Raw genomic sequence first — 16020 nt, 5'->3', positions numbered from 1 at the left:
TAAATAAGATTACAAATGGCATATTGATGGAGTGTTAAGTGTGAGGTTTTACCATATGGCTAAAGAGTGACAAGTAGAGCTCATGAGCTAAAAAGAAAAAAAAACTGTTTTTAAGTTCTAATAATGTTTCAAACCATTCTGATTTAGGTGAGACTACACAAATCTTTGAGATTCATGGGGGGGAAAAACCAGGCAAATGGTAACATTAGAACTGTGATATCTGAGTTTAACTTGGAAAGTTATCCGGAAACGACAACAACAAAATGTCATTTCAAAAAATACTCCAGCCTATCACCAAAAATGAAACATTCACTATTCCCTCAGGATTCCGAAGTATCTTAAAGCAACTCTTCTGCACTTGCCACAAAATCTTTATCTTTGCTGAGAGTACTTAGCCACTGCTTGAGTGTACTGTAGTTAAGTTAGAAGTAGGATTACCTCATGGTTACCCCCTGGATGTGATCTCTAAAGTGTGAAGTGTTGAAGCGGGCAATAGTGTTTGATTGTCAGGTTTAGAGGAAAAAGATAGGAAAAGTCCAGGGACTTTGAATTCCTTTGCCTAAGTGCAAAGCTTTATGAGAAAAGGCTGAAATAGTTTTAAAAGGCTCCGTTTCTTTTGTTGTATTTTCAAACAGCAGAGAAATAGTCTTTTTTTTTTTTTTAATCTTTACTACTCATAACACTTTATTTTTACTTTGTACAAAATACAAAAATGCAAATCCAAAGAGTACAGACCAGTAGTGACAGGCACACTGCACAACAGCAAACCTTGTCTAGCAAGACGTTAGTTTTTTAAACTTTATTTTAGTGAATACATGCATCATATAAAACAACAACAAAAACACACAAAGAGCCTAGAGATTCTGCTATTTTGACCCCCAAAATAATGCTTGCTATCAAGACTTTGGATGGGGGTGGAAAAAAGAATTGAAAAGGCAAATAATATTTTTTCCATAGAAAAGTAAAAGCTACCATAAAACGTCTTTTTTTCTTTCTTTCTTTTTTTTTTCTCTCTGTCACACTGATTTCTTCTGAAAAGCCACACATATAAACAAAACAAAACGAAAATCCTGAACTGGACAGACAGCAAATACTCAAGAGGGTTGTTAACCTAGGTAACAGTTCAGTAGTTTAAAGAAACTTTTAGCCATTTTGAAGCCTTTCTACTCATTCCTCAGTTCGGTGTTTCAGCCATCCTGGAATTTTTCCCCTCGAATACCTTCCAGAACAGAAATGCTTACATCCTTGAGTCTGTTCCTAAGAACTAGTTTTGAAAAAGAAAGCAATGTACAAAAATATTTAACAGAACTATGAAAGATGTAGGAAAGGAGACTTTTCTTCATGGCAAAGTAGTCTTTGCATGGTTTCTTTTGTATACGCTTCAGGGTTTGTTTATCTGCCCCATGAATAAGATAGCACCTACAGAATTAAAAGGAAAGAATGCATGACTCTATAAATGAATAATCCTTAAAATAAGATGAATGATATTATATTTAAGGGAAAGGAAGGAGTCACACTTAACCTATTGCTCAGTACTGTTGTCTAATAAAAATTTCTGCAAAGCTAGAAATGGTCTGTATCTTCGCTATCCAATATGGTAACCACTAGTTACATGTGACCATAGAGTGCTTAAAATATGAACAGTGTGACTAAGAATTGGATTTTTTTTTTTTTTTTGAGTTGGAGTCTCACTGTTGCCCAGGCTGGAGTTCAGTGACATGCTCATGGTCACTCAGCCTCAACCTGCTGGGCCTAGGAGATCCTTCCACCTCAGCCTTCCAGGTAGCTAGAACTACAGGCACAGGCCACCACACCTGGCTAATTTTTTGATTTATTCTAGAGATGAGGTCTTGCCAAGTTGCCCAGGCTGGTCTTGAACCCGTGGGCTCAGGCAATCCTCTTAGCCTCCCAAAGTGCTAGGATTATAGATGTGAGCCACTGTGCCTGGCCTAAAAATTTAATTTTTAAAGTTAAGGTTAAATAGCTGTATGTGGCTAGAAGCTCCTACATCTGACTGCCTAGTTCTGGAGCAAACTAATTAGGACATTAAAGATGCAATGAGATAAAAGGATAAGGAACTATCTTACATTACTGATTAAATCAAGTAGTAAAAGCTAACATGTATTATTGCCTACTCTGTACCAAGATGAAGCCAACCTCTCCACAAAGAATCTCATACTTCATAGCTGTACTAAGAAGTCAGGACTATTGTTATCTTTATTTTAAAGATGAAGTTCAAGACTAGAGCCAAATTTGAATCCATGACTCACAGAGCTAAAATCTACTGACTTAGCTCCTGGAGCATAACAGTAGAGTGGGCTTACATAGGTTGAAGACATGTAGCTTCTGGCAAAATTTATCTATTTCATTTATATAATTTTGAAAAAGTCAATAGCTATCAAAAGTGCCCAGAGGATGCCAAGATTAAGATCAACAACAGCAACCCCAAAAATCTAAAATCCTGTCACTGTTTAAAAGATTCCATCATGAGCCAGGTGCAATGATTCAAGCCTGTAATCCCAGCACTTGGGGAGGCCGCAGTGAGAGGATTGCCTAAGCACAGAGGTTTAAGACCAGCCTGGGCAAGTTGGCGAGACCTCATCTCTACAATAAGTCAAAAAATAAGCTGGGCATGGTAGTGCGCACCTATAGTTCCAGCTTCTTGAAAGGCTGAGGCAGAAGGATCACCTGAGCCCAGCAAATCAAGGCTGTGGTGATCGTGAGTGTGCCACTGCACTCCAGCCTGGGTGACAGAGTGAGACTGTAACTTAAAAAAAAAAAAAAAATTCCATCACGTTCTCTAAACGCAGTCTTGATTTCCTGTCTCTTTAATGTGGGAGGTCATATTATTCAAAGTGCTTGCAGGTGCTGATACAAGGGAAACATTAAGAGCAACACAGTGGGATATAACTAAGAGTGCAGTATACCTTTCTGAATTCTAATGAGTGAACAATGGAAGAGGGAAGCACTTACCTGTAGGGTTATGTCGGATGAAAAATAGAAAAGCTCTGTCTACTATAAACCAGGGAGGCGATGACCTTGCAATTAGAATTGCAGCTATGAGAAGAAAAGGAAAATGTGTTATACAACCAGCCTGAAGCCCCCAGGGTAGTTAGCCTGATAGACCCTCAGATACTGGTGATTGAGGGACCAGTATCAGACACAGGGATTGCCTGTCCCATAGGCTCCATGGTCACCATTTATTGAGCACCTCCTGTGGGCTGGGCCCTTTACATTGGTGTCTCATTTATTCTACACAAGCACCATCTTCTCTGATAAGCATTCTTACTCCCCACAGAGTTTTGATGAGGATTAAATGACATAAAACATATTATAGCTCTTAGAACAGTGTTTGTCACTAAACAAACACCCAACGCATATTCACTGTTATTATTAGCTATTTTTAATTCACGCCATCTGCTTTGCTGATGAAGCTTCCTAGTCCTGTTTAGTCTATTTAAATGCTTTCCATATATCAAGATCTCACTCCATTATTAGCTTTTTTTTTTGTCGGTGCCTTCATCTTTGGCATATCACTTAGGTTTCCTTTGTACTGGCAACATAGACGGTTCATCTCTGAACAGCTACCTCATATTACTGTTCAACTAATCAGGTGTAGACGTCTGACTTGGAAGGGAAATTTCTTTAGGCTCCTGGGTCTCAGCCATTCCTCCTCTGCCATGCTTACCAATGGAAGCTTCCACGGAATAAGATTGAGCTGAGGCCTGGAAGGAGGGCAGGTGTGTGGCATAGCCACCATATACCTGCTGTAATGACTCGATCCTCCTCAGCCTTTGGGAAGTGTTGACAACTTTGGCTTGATGTTATAAAAGAAACACCTGCAGTTATGCTGGGCAAACCCCTCCACCCAGGGTTCCTAAAAACAAATAGGTGTTATGGACTGAACTGAGTTCCCCCAAATTCACATGTTGAAGCCCCAACCCCTTAATGTACCTATATTTGGAAATAATGCCTTTAAGGAGGTGATTAAGATTAAATGAGGTTGTAAGGGTAGGATCCTACTCCAATAGGACTGTTGTGTTTATTAGAAAGGGGAGAGACAGCAGGGACATGCACATACAGAGAAAAGACCATGTGAGGACACATGAGGAGATTCATCTGCGAGCTAAGGAGAGAGACCAACACTTTGATCTTGGACTTCCAGCTGCCAGAACTGCGAGTTCTGTTGTTTAAGACACCCAGCCTATGGTATTTTGTTGTAGTGGCAAAAAGTAGACTAAGACAGCAGTAGAACATGGATAGTTACATAGGGCCCTGCACTTGGCTAGTACTCTCCTGTTGCTATCTTGACATTCTTAATAAATTTTGAACAAGGGGATCCTTACTTTCATTTTGCACAGGACCCTACAAATTATGGTCCTGATAGTTATGCTAGTCGATAAAATTGATCAATAACAGTGGCACTTATGTTATATTATTTACAAAAGACAAAGACTATCTTAAAAATTCCAACTATCTTATTTTAGGGCCTTTATTTTCAATGCTATTTTAAAGGAATAAAAAACCCATTTATTCAAGAAAGGCAATAAAGCCTCTATTGTGAGTGTAAAATGGTACCTTTTAATGACCAGAGATATTTGAACCAGCTGCAAGTACAACTAAGATTTTCACTTTATGAGCTTACAGAGTTTGGCCAGATCTCATTTATCCAGTCTCATATGGATAATTCGGGGTGGTGGGGGAGAACCAACTTAAGATTGTTCTATTTTCTCCTTCATTATATAAGCCACTGAGGAGTAAGCAGATGTGGATGTTCTAATTATCAAGGAAGGCTGCATAGCAGTCCTGCTACAATTCAATAGATGCCTGCTAATTCTTCCCTTTGTCATGGATAGATCTGATTGGCTATTTTCCTATAAGTATTTGCAGCTATTTTGTTTCAATTTGAAGACTGGTCTTTTCTGCCTATAAGAAGCCAGACTGGACTTTATCCTCCTGAGAGTAGGGGTCAGCAAACTATTGTCCTCAAGCCAAGTCTACAGGGCCAGCCAACTCTTGTTTTTATAAATAAAGTTTTATTGGAACACAGCCACTTGTTTTTGTCTAAGTCTGCCTTAAGGCTACAAAGGCAGAGTTAAGGAGTTTTGATGGAAACAATGTGGCCCACAAAGCTGAAATACATACTATCTGGCTCTTTAAAGAAGTTTACTAACTCCAGTCCTAGAGCAATCTCTTTTTACCAAAATGCTTTTCTTTAATGAAACAGATTCTTAGCTTTGTGAATCAGGTTCTTGATCTGTTTGTGCTCACTGCTGTCTCCTGAGAGTCAACCTGTGCTACCCGTGTGGAAACAGGGCTCATTACATAGTTGCTGAACTGGTGAATGAACACAGCATGCTTGCCTCCCTGCCAGGGGCCCCAGTGCTTACTTGTTGCTGCTGAAGCTTTGGTTCCATCTTCACTGACTTCGATTTTTGCTTTTTGCAAGATGTGAGAAACGTGCAGGTTTTCTGACTCTGTTTCCGAAAAATAAAAGGAAATCAGCATTTGCTTGATACATTGGCCATCCTTTGCTTGGGGAAGTAAAGCCAACGTAAATTCCAATTCTTAAAAAGTGTCAGGAGACATGGCTTCGGACAGTTCCTGTGATTGAAGGCTGCAGACAGCTGTCACTTGTGAATTTCAGTCCCTGCTAAGTGAACTGTGATACTTCCAGGGGAAGAGGTCCAGGCCCCAAATGCTTTTTTTTTTTTTTAATTCAACTTTTTATCTTTTGGATTCATGGGTATACAAATGCATGTTTGTTAATGGGCATGTTGCATACTGGTGGGGACTGGGCTTCTGGTGGTCCCATTCCCCAAATAGTGAATACTGTTACCCAATTCAATAGGTAACTTCTGAACCCTTGCCCCTCCCCCCACCTCCCACGACCCTAATGCTATAGTACCCCTATGGATTCAACACTGATCACTACAATTTTAAATAAAATTCCAGAAGAAGCAAGATAACAATATTATTTTTCAGTTATAGAATGGAGACCCAGAAAGGATTTCAGACAGTGTTTCAGATGGAAAAATGGAGGCCCAGAGTGTTAAGAAATCTTCTTCCAAATCATATGGCTCGTTAGTGGCAAAGTGCGTGCTAGATTTTCACAACAACCACTCATCTCATGAACACGTTAGCAAGAGAAAAATGTCAAGTATCAGAAGGATTTAGACTCTTTGAGGGTCAGAGGCAGAAATGCAGTTGTGCCTTGGGGACCTCACTTTTCTTCTCAGAAAATCTTGACCGGTCCAGCGATACCCACTAGGTGTAACTTTCAAAGAGACTGCCAACTGAAGTTGATGTTAGCCTGGATGGGACATAGGTCTGGATGCAAAAGGGAAATGTGCTTTTTGTGTCTTTGGGTTTTGAACTGTCTGCACCACTACCCAGCTCGAATATGACCAATTATGACCAAGATGCACGTTTTTGAGGCCCAAGTGATTTCAGGGTTAAAGAGCACTTTTCAGAGAATTTGGGGCACTTAGTTCTCTCTGTGAACATCCCCTGTTTAGTGTTTAGTCTTTAGTGGATAACCCTGAAGAGGAAAATGCAGGTTAAACAGTGCCTCTCATTATTGGGTTAAGGAATCGTCTTAAAATGAAGATTCTGAGTCAGGCACGGTGGCTCATGCCTGTAATCCTAGCACTTTGGGAGGCTAAGGCAAGAGCACTGCCTGAGCCCAGGGGGTTGAGACCAGCCTGGGCAACTCGGCGAGACCTCATCTCTACAATAAATCAAAAAATTAGTCGGCGTGGTGGCGCATGCCTGTAGTCCCAGCTACTTGGGAGGTTGAGATGAAAGGATCACCTGAGCCCAGCAGGTCGAGGCTGTGGTGGTCATGAGCGTGCCACTGCACTCCAGTCTGGGCAATAGAGTGAGACTCCAACTCAAAAAAATAAATAAATAAATGAAGATTCTGATTCAGTAGATCTGGGGTAGACCCAAGACTATACACTTTATGACAGCTCCCAGGTGGTGCTAATGCTGCTGGCTTGGGCATCAGAGTTTGGGTCACAAGGGATTAAAGATATCAGAATATCCACAGAACTGCAATCTCACCAGGGAAGTGATATTTGTCTCCAGAACAGGTACCCAGGTGTTTACCAGTGCACAATTGAGACTGGTAATTTCTTACCACTCAAGGGGAAAAATCCAAACTGGAGTGCAAATAATGTTCAAGCTATGACTGTTTTTTGTAAGGAGATTGTTATATTCTAAATTTAAATGGCAAAGAACTGACCATTCAAGCATAACTCTAGAAAAAAGTATATATGCTGGCAAATGAAAGGACATGATAATGAGTATGTCTTAGTTGCTTTGGCAAAAAAAAAAGTTTTAATTAGATTCAACTGAATTTATATTATTTCAGATTAATAGGCATGAAATACCAAAATACGTATCTGGATATAGTGCATGCCTACAATTGCTTGATGGAAGTATTTGAGAGCCCCAAAATCTTGATCTTTTCCCCAGAGCTATTGAAATTGAAAAAAAAAAATTAGCTGGGCATAGTAGCACACACCTGTAATCCCAGCTACTTGGGAGGCTGAGGTGGAAGTATCGCCTGAGCCCAGGAGGTGAAGGCTGTGATAAGCCATGATTGTGCCACTATACTCTAGCCTGGGAGACAGAGACACTGACTCAAATTAATTAATTAAACAAACAAAAAGAAAAAAAAAATCTAAAACAAAGACTAATATCTGATTAGGAGCTGAACTTATAAGGCAATACATAAAATGCTTCTTTACCTGTGTAATCACATGAAATGTAGGAATGAATGACATATTCTGATTTAAATGATGAAGGTCAATAACATCATTTGGTGATATTTCAAATCAAACTTTGGGCAGTTTTAGGGTAACGTGTTCCTAATTCTGATCCTTTGTCTCTGAACCCATCAGAAACTCCACTTGTAACAGTTTCTTCAAGCATAAAACTAAGTTTTAAATTGAACATACTTGTTATTTTTGCAAAATTTGCCTTTGATGAATCAAACATTTCAGTAATGCCAAGAACTTTCAGCGGCTCCTTCAAATCTGTTTGTGCTTCGGCTGTGAACCTAGCATGAAAGCAGAAAATGGGGGAAGAATCACAAGGTTATACTGATACAAATATATACTGCTCCTAATCAGCACATGTTTACAAACAGATTCTTTATTTATGTAAGATCTGAACATCAATCTGAATAGTATCTTAATTTTTAATCCCCAAATTTAAATACCAGGTAAACAGAGAACAGTTCTTCTCTCAAACACTTAGTGGGCAAAATGAGCAGTACATACTAACAGCAAGTATGGGCACTGTCACCCTCGTGTGCAGCAGGCTCCCTGTTCCAACACTTAGAAGATCTACAAAAGCACTTTCTCTTACACTGACGTGGAAGTTCAGAATAGCAACAAGTTCCTGGTACCCTGGACCATTTATAGTTCTTCCCATATTCATCTAAAGTTCTTCTCCATATCCATCCTGGCGGTTGTAAAAACCAACATCCTTAGGAATAGGTGACATGGTATCATATGTGAGTATAATATGGGTTTCATCCAAGAAACCCACATCTTTGGCCTACCTGGCCTTGAGGACTATACATATGTAAATGTTCATTATTTAACCTATCATCAGAGGATGCTTTACCAGATTTGAGCTCATCCTGTGAAAGAGCAACAAGGAGAGGACAGCAGGTTCTCATCACAGATGGGTTATAAAGGTAATTTACCTGTTCTTCACCCACGGAGGCCTACGAGGCCACTACCTTGTCATTTATATCACATATTGCCTACTTGATGACTTGTTTTACCCCCCCAAAAATAATAATCTTGAAAGGATGACTAACCCTTATTATGAAAGTATTACTCTGATCACTTAACTCAGTGACTGAAGAAGCAAAAGCTACTAGAACTCTCCACTACCATCGAGACCTGAGCTGTTAAAAGCCCTGGACAGGGAAGAACAGTTGTGTTGAAAAGTTTGTGAGAAAGAAACAGACAACATTCATTGCCTCCCTCACAGGTCAGGACAAAACATTCTCTAACCTGTTAGAAATTTAGGATTCATACAGAACTTGGGATTACTTTTTAATGGCTTCAAGTCATAACAGTTTACATTCCATCTTTATTTTACTTTTACAGTATAATAGAAAAACTGTCTTAGATAATAATGTAAGAATTCTTCTTGGGTGATTTTAAGATATTTCTTTACCACCTAGCTTTTGGGCCCTGGTCTTCAGCAACTTTTAGCTAAAACTTAAGAAATATCTAAAATGAAGCTCCTTATCAAAACACATCGAGCTCTATTAAACTCTATTGTAATTTCAGCCATACTAAATAATGATATGCATGTGTTTCCAGGCTTTTGAACAGAATGAGTTATGTTAAAATCCTTTTCAGTGTTGTGAAGAGCTTGTGCTCATGTGGAGGTTCAGAAGTCAAGGCTGCCTTCTCTCCTCTCTTATGACCATTATCTTAGCACACACAAGGCACAAGCATTTTTTAAAAAGCTTTTATTAACCAGGTGTGATGGTATGTGCCTGTAGTTCCAACTACTTGGAAGGCTGAGGTGGAAGGATCGCCTGAGCCCACAGTCGAGGCTGCGGTGGCTGTGAGCGTGCCACTGCACTCCAGCCTGGGCGACACAGTGAGACTCTCAACTCAAAAAAGAAAACAGAAAAAAGCTTTTAGCACAGCCTGCAATTTCTGCAAAATAAAACAGGCTTCACATTGTACCACATTTTTCCCTCAGGTTGTCTGGTATCCAACTCAACAGCTACTGACTGTACAATCCCATTGTTTTCTTTTAAGGAAGAGGCCAACTTACTTGGGCAGGATCACCTGCACCCTCTTGGGCACCATGATGCTCATCCAGCTCTCAATGGTCTTAGTGCTGATGTGAGGAACGATCGCCGACAGTGGGGTGGAACTCTCAGTTGGCAACGCAATCAACATGCTGATGCTTTCCCCGTGGTAGGGCAGTTCAATGAAGTTGTACCATAAGTCATTGGGTGTGCTTGTCGACCCTAAAGAAATCAGAGGCAGGTTTAGTGTATCCCTGATGACTTTGAGAAGTGGCATGAGTGCTTGCTGGTCACTGGGGTAGCTTCAGGCGGAAGAGAACAATTCAGTTGAAGAGCTTTCCTTAGAAGAACAAAGTTAAGGACAATCATTTTTTCCTTCTCTTGTGAAGAATGCTCTTTCTTCAGTCTAGACAGAATGTCTTAGGGCATCACTAAAACTTTTTAAATTTTGTTGAGAATTTAACTAGATCATAAAGTACTTAGGATTCAGTACTTTGCAACAAGATGACCCTTACTACGTGAATAAAGCAATGAATTCAAGCTTCCTTATGAGTATTCTTTTTTAAAATTGAATTTAAAAATAGACTGCATTGTGTATATTAAGGTATACAAGATGATGACATGGTATACATATAGTGAAATAGTTACTATAGTGAAGCAAATGAACATATCTAGCATATCAAGGAGTTAACCATTTTGTGGTTGTTTTGTGACAGGAGCAGCTAAATCTATTTCTTTAGCAGGAATCCCAAATATGGTATAATTTTATTACCTATAGTCCTCTTTTTGGATGAGCTTACATGCACATATGAAGAGAAGGGAGGGGATAAACACTGTCCATTAGGTCCACTCTGTGCCAGGTCCATAATAATCACTTCAACAGACTTAGGATCTGTTGGGGTGGGGATAACCCATCGATTTTTGCAGCTGAGGAGGTTGTAATTAGAGAAATTAAGTAACCTGCCAATGGGCATGTGGCTAAGAGCTCGAGAGCCAGGAGAGTCTAATACCAAAGATTATCTTCCTCCTACTTCACCACACTGACCTCCAATCACTCTTTACCCATTGCAGTAACTACCCTTTATATTTTATGATACTTCTGCTTACTAATGAAGACCCAAGAATGATTTCAACCAGCCATTATCAAAATGTCTGGAGAACATTCTACCTGCAAGATGCTCTATTGACAAAACAGAGCCCACATTCTGGTGAGTGAGTTTAGCAAGCACTGGACACTGGATTCTTCTTACAGACTCACAATATGTACCAGTGCTATGAAGAGTATTCCATAGCCTTAAGATCCTATGAAACTTATAAATTAGGCATATAATGGAAATATTTATAAAAATTACGAGGTGAAGAGAAAACCAGCATTACCCAATTTATGATAGATTTTTGAAATGTTTTATTAAACACTTCGAATGTTTCAAGAATTCTCTGACTGTAGTCACCTGGGCCTCCTTGTATATAGAATGAAGATGTTGAATACGAAAGTATGTAATTCACAGGATTGCTGTGTTGATTAGACAAGAATATACAGGGTACTTAGCAGGGTCTGGCCCGTGATTGGTGCTCAGTGAATGTTGGCCCCTCTGCCTCCTCTAAGTAATCTAGAAGGACAACATAGTTAAGAACTTCTTTCATGATTTTCACTGATTTTTTCCTTGGGGATGACCTTTGCCTATCACTGCATTTGAGACCAGGGGCTTCAATATGCCCGTTCTCCATAGAGGGGTTAGGAGGGAAAGAAAGAACCACAGCAAGGGAGAAAGAGTATGAAATTTGTTACATAACAAATACTTTAGCCATAAAATATGATTTAAAAAATTGTGAACCTATTAGTATACAGAATACTACAGGATGACGCACGGTTTCTCCTGAAGGAATAAGTACATAGGTAGCTGGTGGAGATGCTTAGGCTCACCTGGTCTCACCATGTTCATTCTCCTGAAAGACTGTTCAGTAACCCCAGTGCGGCCTGCCTTACTTGGGATGCATGTGAAACTCTCACTCTAGCCTAGTTTCTGGCTTGGGGCTATCTAAGAATCAAAGGCAGGTTTCTTCATCTTTACTTTTAGACTGTGTAACAAAATGATCTCAGCAGAAACTAAAAAAATCAATGGGAATGTGAAAAAAAAAAATCACTTCCTAATGAGCCCTTTAATCCTTGAAGAAAACACTAAGTCCTTAGTCCGGCAGAGCTAATTTTTAGAAACTGTGTAATTTGGGAAGTAGTTAATAAATGATTGCTCCAGGGCATGAAATAAAGATCTGAAGGCCTTAACTGCTTCTAGAAATGTTTACTATTCTGATAGGAATCGAGGTAATGAATAATGAAAAATTATGAGCTGGGTATGTTCAGTGGTAGGAGATACTAGTTAATCCATCCTCGACTGGCTACATCATTAACTGGTCAGTAATACTAATAACTGTGAACCATTTTGCATCCAGTGACTCACATCTGATTGATGACTGATTTTCCCCCAGGCTCCACTTCTGCTTCTGACCACAGAAACTGATGACCAACAGGGGCCAGATGTATCTGGACAAACTTGTGCTTATTTTTATTTGGTGTTTTGTGGAGCTGAGAGAGAAAAATAACACCTTCCCCCTCATTCCATGTGATCACTAAAATACTGCTGTCACAGCATCCTTTTATAGAGGACACGTGCTGAAGCTAAGGACATGAGATCTGGAGCTAGCAGACCTGTATTCAAATCCTACGCCTGCAGCACATTATCCATGGAACTCTGTCAAATTCCTTAATTCCAAATCTTAGTTTCTCTATCTGTTAGATGCTATAATAACAGCACCTACCTTGCAGAACTGTGAAAGCTCAATGAGAGGACACATATGAAGTGCTCAGCACAGTTCAGTGCATGCTACCATCTATTGAGGTAAGAAACTTTGACAATAGCACAAATGTGAGGTCCCTGATCATGATCTAAACACAAAATTGACCGAGCAAGGGAAACCACACTTACTTCACTGGAGCACGACAACTCTGGGCAGAACGATCAAGCAAGGAAAGAGTATTAGGGAGCCCTGTGTCAGAGCATGGAGTCTCTTGTTGCCCTAGAGTTCTTTCCTTTAAAATGCTCTACCCCACAGTTTCTAATAGAGCAGTTTAAACTACTCTCTTCTTTTTATTTTTCTTTTGAATCGGAGTCTCACTCTGTTGCCCAGGCTGGAATGCAGTGGCATGCTGCTCACAGTCACTGCAGCCTTGACTTGCTGGGCTCAGATGATCCTTCCGCCTCAGCCTTCCGAGTAGCTGGAACTACGGGCGTGTACCACCACGCCTGGCTAATTTTTTTATTTACTGTAGAGACAAGGTCTCACCATGTTGCTCAGGCTAGTCTCAAACCCCTGAGCTCAGGCAATCCCTCTCACCTCTGCCTCTCAAAGTGCTGGGATTATAGGCATGAGTCACTGTGCCTGGCCATAAACTGCTCTATTCTTTAACCTCTGGAAAGTAGACCGAGTATTCTTTAACAAGAATAATATTGGCAATGTAAAGCAGGTTCATTCATTCTGAAAAGGAATGGAGAAGTCTTTCTCTTAGATGAATGGTGGTCAGTAAAACTTTTAATGAGAAATAACAGATAGAGAATCCAGTATTAAAAAACACAGAGACGATATCGAATTTTCTATTAGTGGTAACTCAGTTTCTCCAGAAAATGCCCAAAAGTACTCTGATTCCCACTTCAGGTCCTACTAGGGAGAACTTAACCAGGCTTGCTGAAATGTTAAGAACTCTGCTCAGCCTATAAAATCAAAGAGAATATTTTAAATATTTAATATCAGGAAAGTTTCATAGATGAAAGTCCTTGTAATTACCTTCCTCTACAAGTAACTTTGTACATTTCCTGAGCCCCTAAGGAACTGTTCAGACTCTACTTTGGTAGAAGTTAGAATATATATTTTGGAAAAGCAACAACAAATAGATCCACTGCCTGTAGTTATCTACATGCTAGGCTGGATTCCAAAGGGAATTGTTGGGAAAGGAGGTATGGCTTAAGCACCTGGGGAGTATTGGTGCCATTTGCTGCTAAAGAACTGTGGGGAAGAACTAGACAGGCAAGAGCAATAACATGTCTAGTCAATGCGACTAGGATTTAGGAGGTGACCAAGTCGAGATGTAATATGGGCAGACAGGTATGAGTTGGAACCTCAGAGAGGAAAGGAAGCTGGAATTACACATTTGGTTATTCTATGTGGTCTTTTTTTCAAAGTAAAGTCCCAAATGTCTAAATTCATAACCATAAAAACAAAAAAATTATAACATTTTTAACTTGGCAATTCTTATTCAAGGAAATTACTTTTAGAAGTACTGAAGGATTTATGTACAAGAATGCTCATTGCAGTGTTGTTTATATAGGAAAAAAAGTAAATGACCATCCATAAGATATTATGACAAATTTACACCATGAAGTATTATGGAGCAGATAAAAGGATCAAGTAATTCTCACAAATTGACATAGAAGGTTTTCCATGGCTGGGAGCAGTGGCTCACGCCTGTAATCCCAGCACTTTGAGAGGTAAAGGCAAAAGGATTGCCTGAATCCAGGCGTTTGAGGCCAGCCTGGGCAACTTGGCAAGACCTCATCTTACAATAAATTTAAAAAATTAGACGGGCCTGGTGATGTACACCTGTGGTTCCAGCTACTTGGAAGGCTGAGGCAGAAGGATCACCTCAGCCCAGCAGGTTGAGGCTGTGGTGGCTGTGAGTGTGCCACTGCACTCCAGCCTGGGTGGCAGAGTGAGACTCCTACTCAAAAAAAAAAAAAAAAGATACACTGTCTAACGAATAAAGCAGACGATAGAATAGAAATTACATATAATCCTATTATGCAAATAAATTTCATAGATATAAATTACATATCCATAGAAAGAATCTCAAATAATATACCCGGCATTTAATAGTGGTTTTTATCCTGGGAAATAAGATTTGAGGGGAATATTACTTTCTGCCTTTTATACTGCATATTTGAATATCTTGCAATGAGTATGAAATACACTTTGATTAAAATGGTTTTAAGGCTTTTTTTTAAATAGAGAAGTTTCTATCCTTGAAGTGCTTCTACTTCATAGGCTATAAGTCAGAAGGGTTTTCTCCTCCTCTTCTCTTTTCTGCCCTCGCCTTAACGTTACCAAGTGAATCTTTTCAGAGACCTTGATGACATCCTGGGGAAGTGAGTCAAGAAGACACATAAACTGAATGACAATGTTTTGGCATAGTGACTAAGAATAGTGAGGCTTGGCTGAGGCCAGGAAGCATTTGACAGGTGGTACTCACAGGCCGTGTGAGTCTAGCTGGAGCAACCAGAGCCCTGGCTGCCAGTGTTGAGCAGAGTGTGAGGAACAGGCAGAAAAGGCCAGCGAGCTGAGCAGTCTGTGGTCATAAACACATGTCCTCGGGGCCACCTCACACTGCTGTGCTTTTTCCACAGCCCCATCAAGACAAACCTGCCTTGTCGCATGACAATAAGCCGCTTTGTTGGCCAAAGCAAGAAACCCGGGAACATATGACACCTTTATGATTTGCCACACGACAGGAGATGGGCCCAATTCCAGTTACTCAGTCAAACCTGATGACAGGCATAGAAAGGAAGGTAAGAAGAGACATCAAGCTGTTCGCAGTTTCTACCTGAGAGGGAATGAGAACAACATTGAGCAGGAAACTTTCCTATTCTGTTCTGATTTCAGTACATACCCCATTCAGGGTGGACAGGAAACAGATAACACACCAAATTGGGAAGAACTACTTATAAAGCATGGGTAGAGTACAGAGAGATGCTATGGACAGTACCTTGGGCTTACAAACAGTGGGTACCATTACCAGCCTTGGGCTGAGGCTGCTGGGGAGGGAAGGAGTGGTGATTCAGTTCTTGGGTCTGCCCCCTGATAGGACACAGCTGCTCTAGTGACTCTGTAAGGAGAGAGCTAGAAAGTCAATGCCTCAAGCCCTCTCTCCTACCTCAGCCCTATTGCCTGTTGGTTCTCACTAGTCAACCCAATAAGAAGCCAGAGGGCTAAGGATCCCACTAATTTAGTCTACTGGGAGCTCAGAGCAGGGAAGAAGTGGGTAGAGAAGGGAGGCGTGAACCAGGGAAGGTGGAGGTACAGCCTGAATCTTTGACAATAAGAATGTATTTGTATGTTAATTTCTGTAAACACACACATATATTTCTAGACAAATCAGTTTTTAATTGAAAAGCTGCCCT

General features: G+C 40.2%; 1 protein-coding gene across 1 annotated transcript in view; it reads right to left on the bottom strand.

The window, feature by feature from the left end:
• Positions 1-648: 648 nt before the first annotated feature.
• SERPINE2 (serpin family E member 2) overlaps positions 649-16020 on the bottom strand; it is a 63285-nt gene continuing 47913 nt past the window's right edge. The window contains exons 5-9 of the mRNA XM_008067234.2: positions 9817-10015; positions 7965-8065; positions 5391-5477; positions 2974-3057; positions 649-1419 (exon numbers count right to left, since the gene is read on the bottom strand). Coding sequence (XP_008065425.1) covers positions 1382-1419; positions 2974-3057; positions 5391-5477; positions 7965-8065; positions 9817-10015 — 509 coding nt within the window. The 3' untranslated portion in view covers positions 649-1381. The remainder of the gene's footprint in view (positions 1420-2973; positions 3058-5390; positions 5478-7964; positions 8066-9816; positions 10016-16020) is intronic.

Source organism: Carlito syrichta, unplaced genomic scaffold (assembly GCF_000164805.1).
Source record: "Carlito syrichta isolate Samal-C Ts95f unplaced genomic scaffold, Tarsius_syrichta-2.0.1 Scaffold309429, whole genome shotgun sequence".
Lineage (NCBI taxonomy): Eukaryota > Metazoa > Chordata > Mammalia > Primates > Tarsiidae > Carlito > Carlito syrichta.
This window is presented reverse-complemented; position numbering and strand designations above follow the sequence as displayed.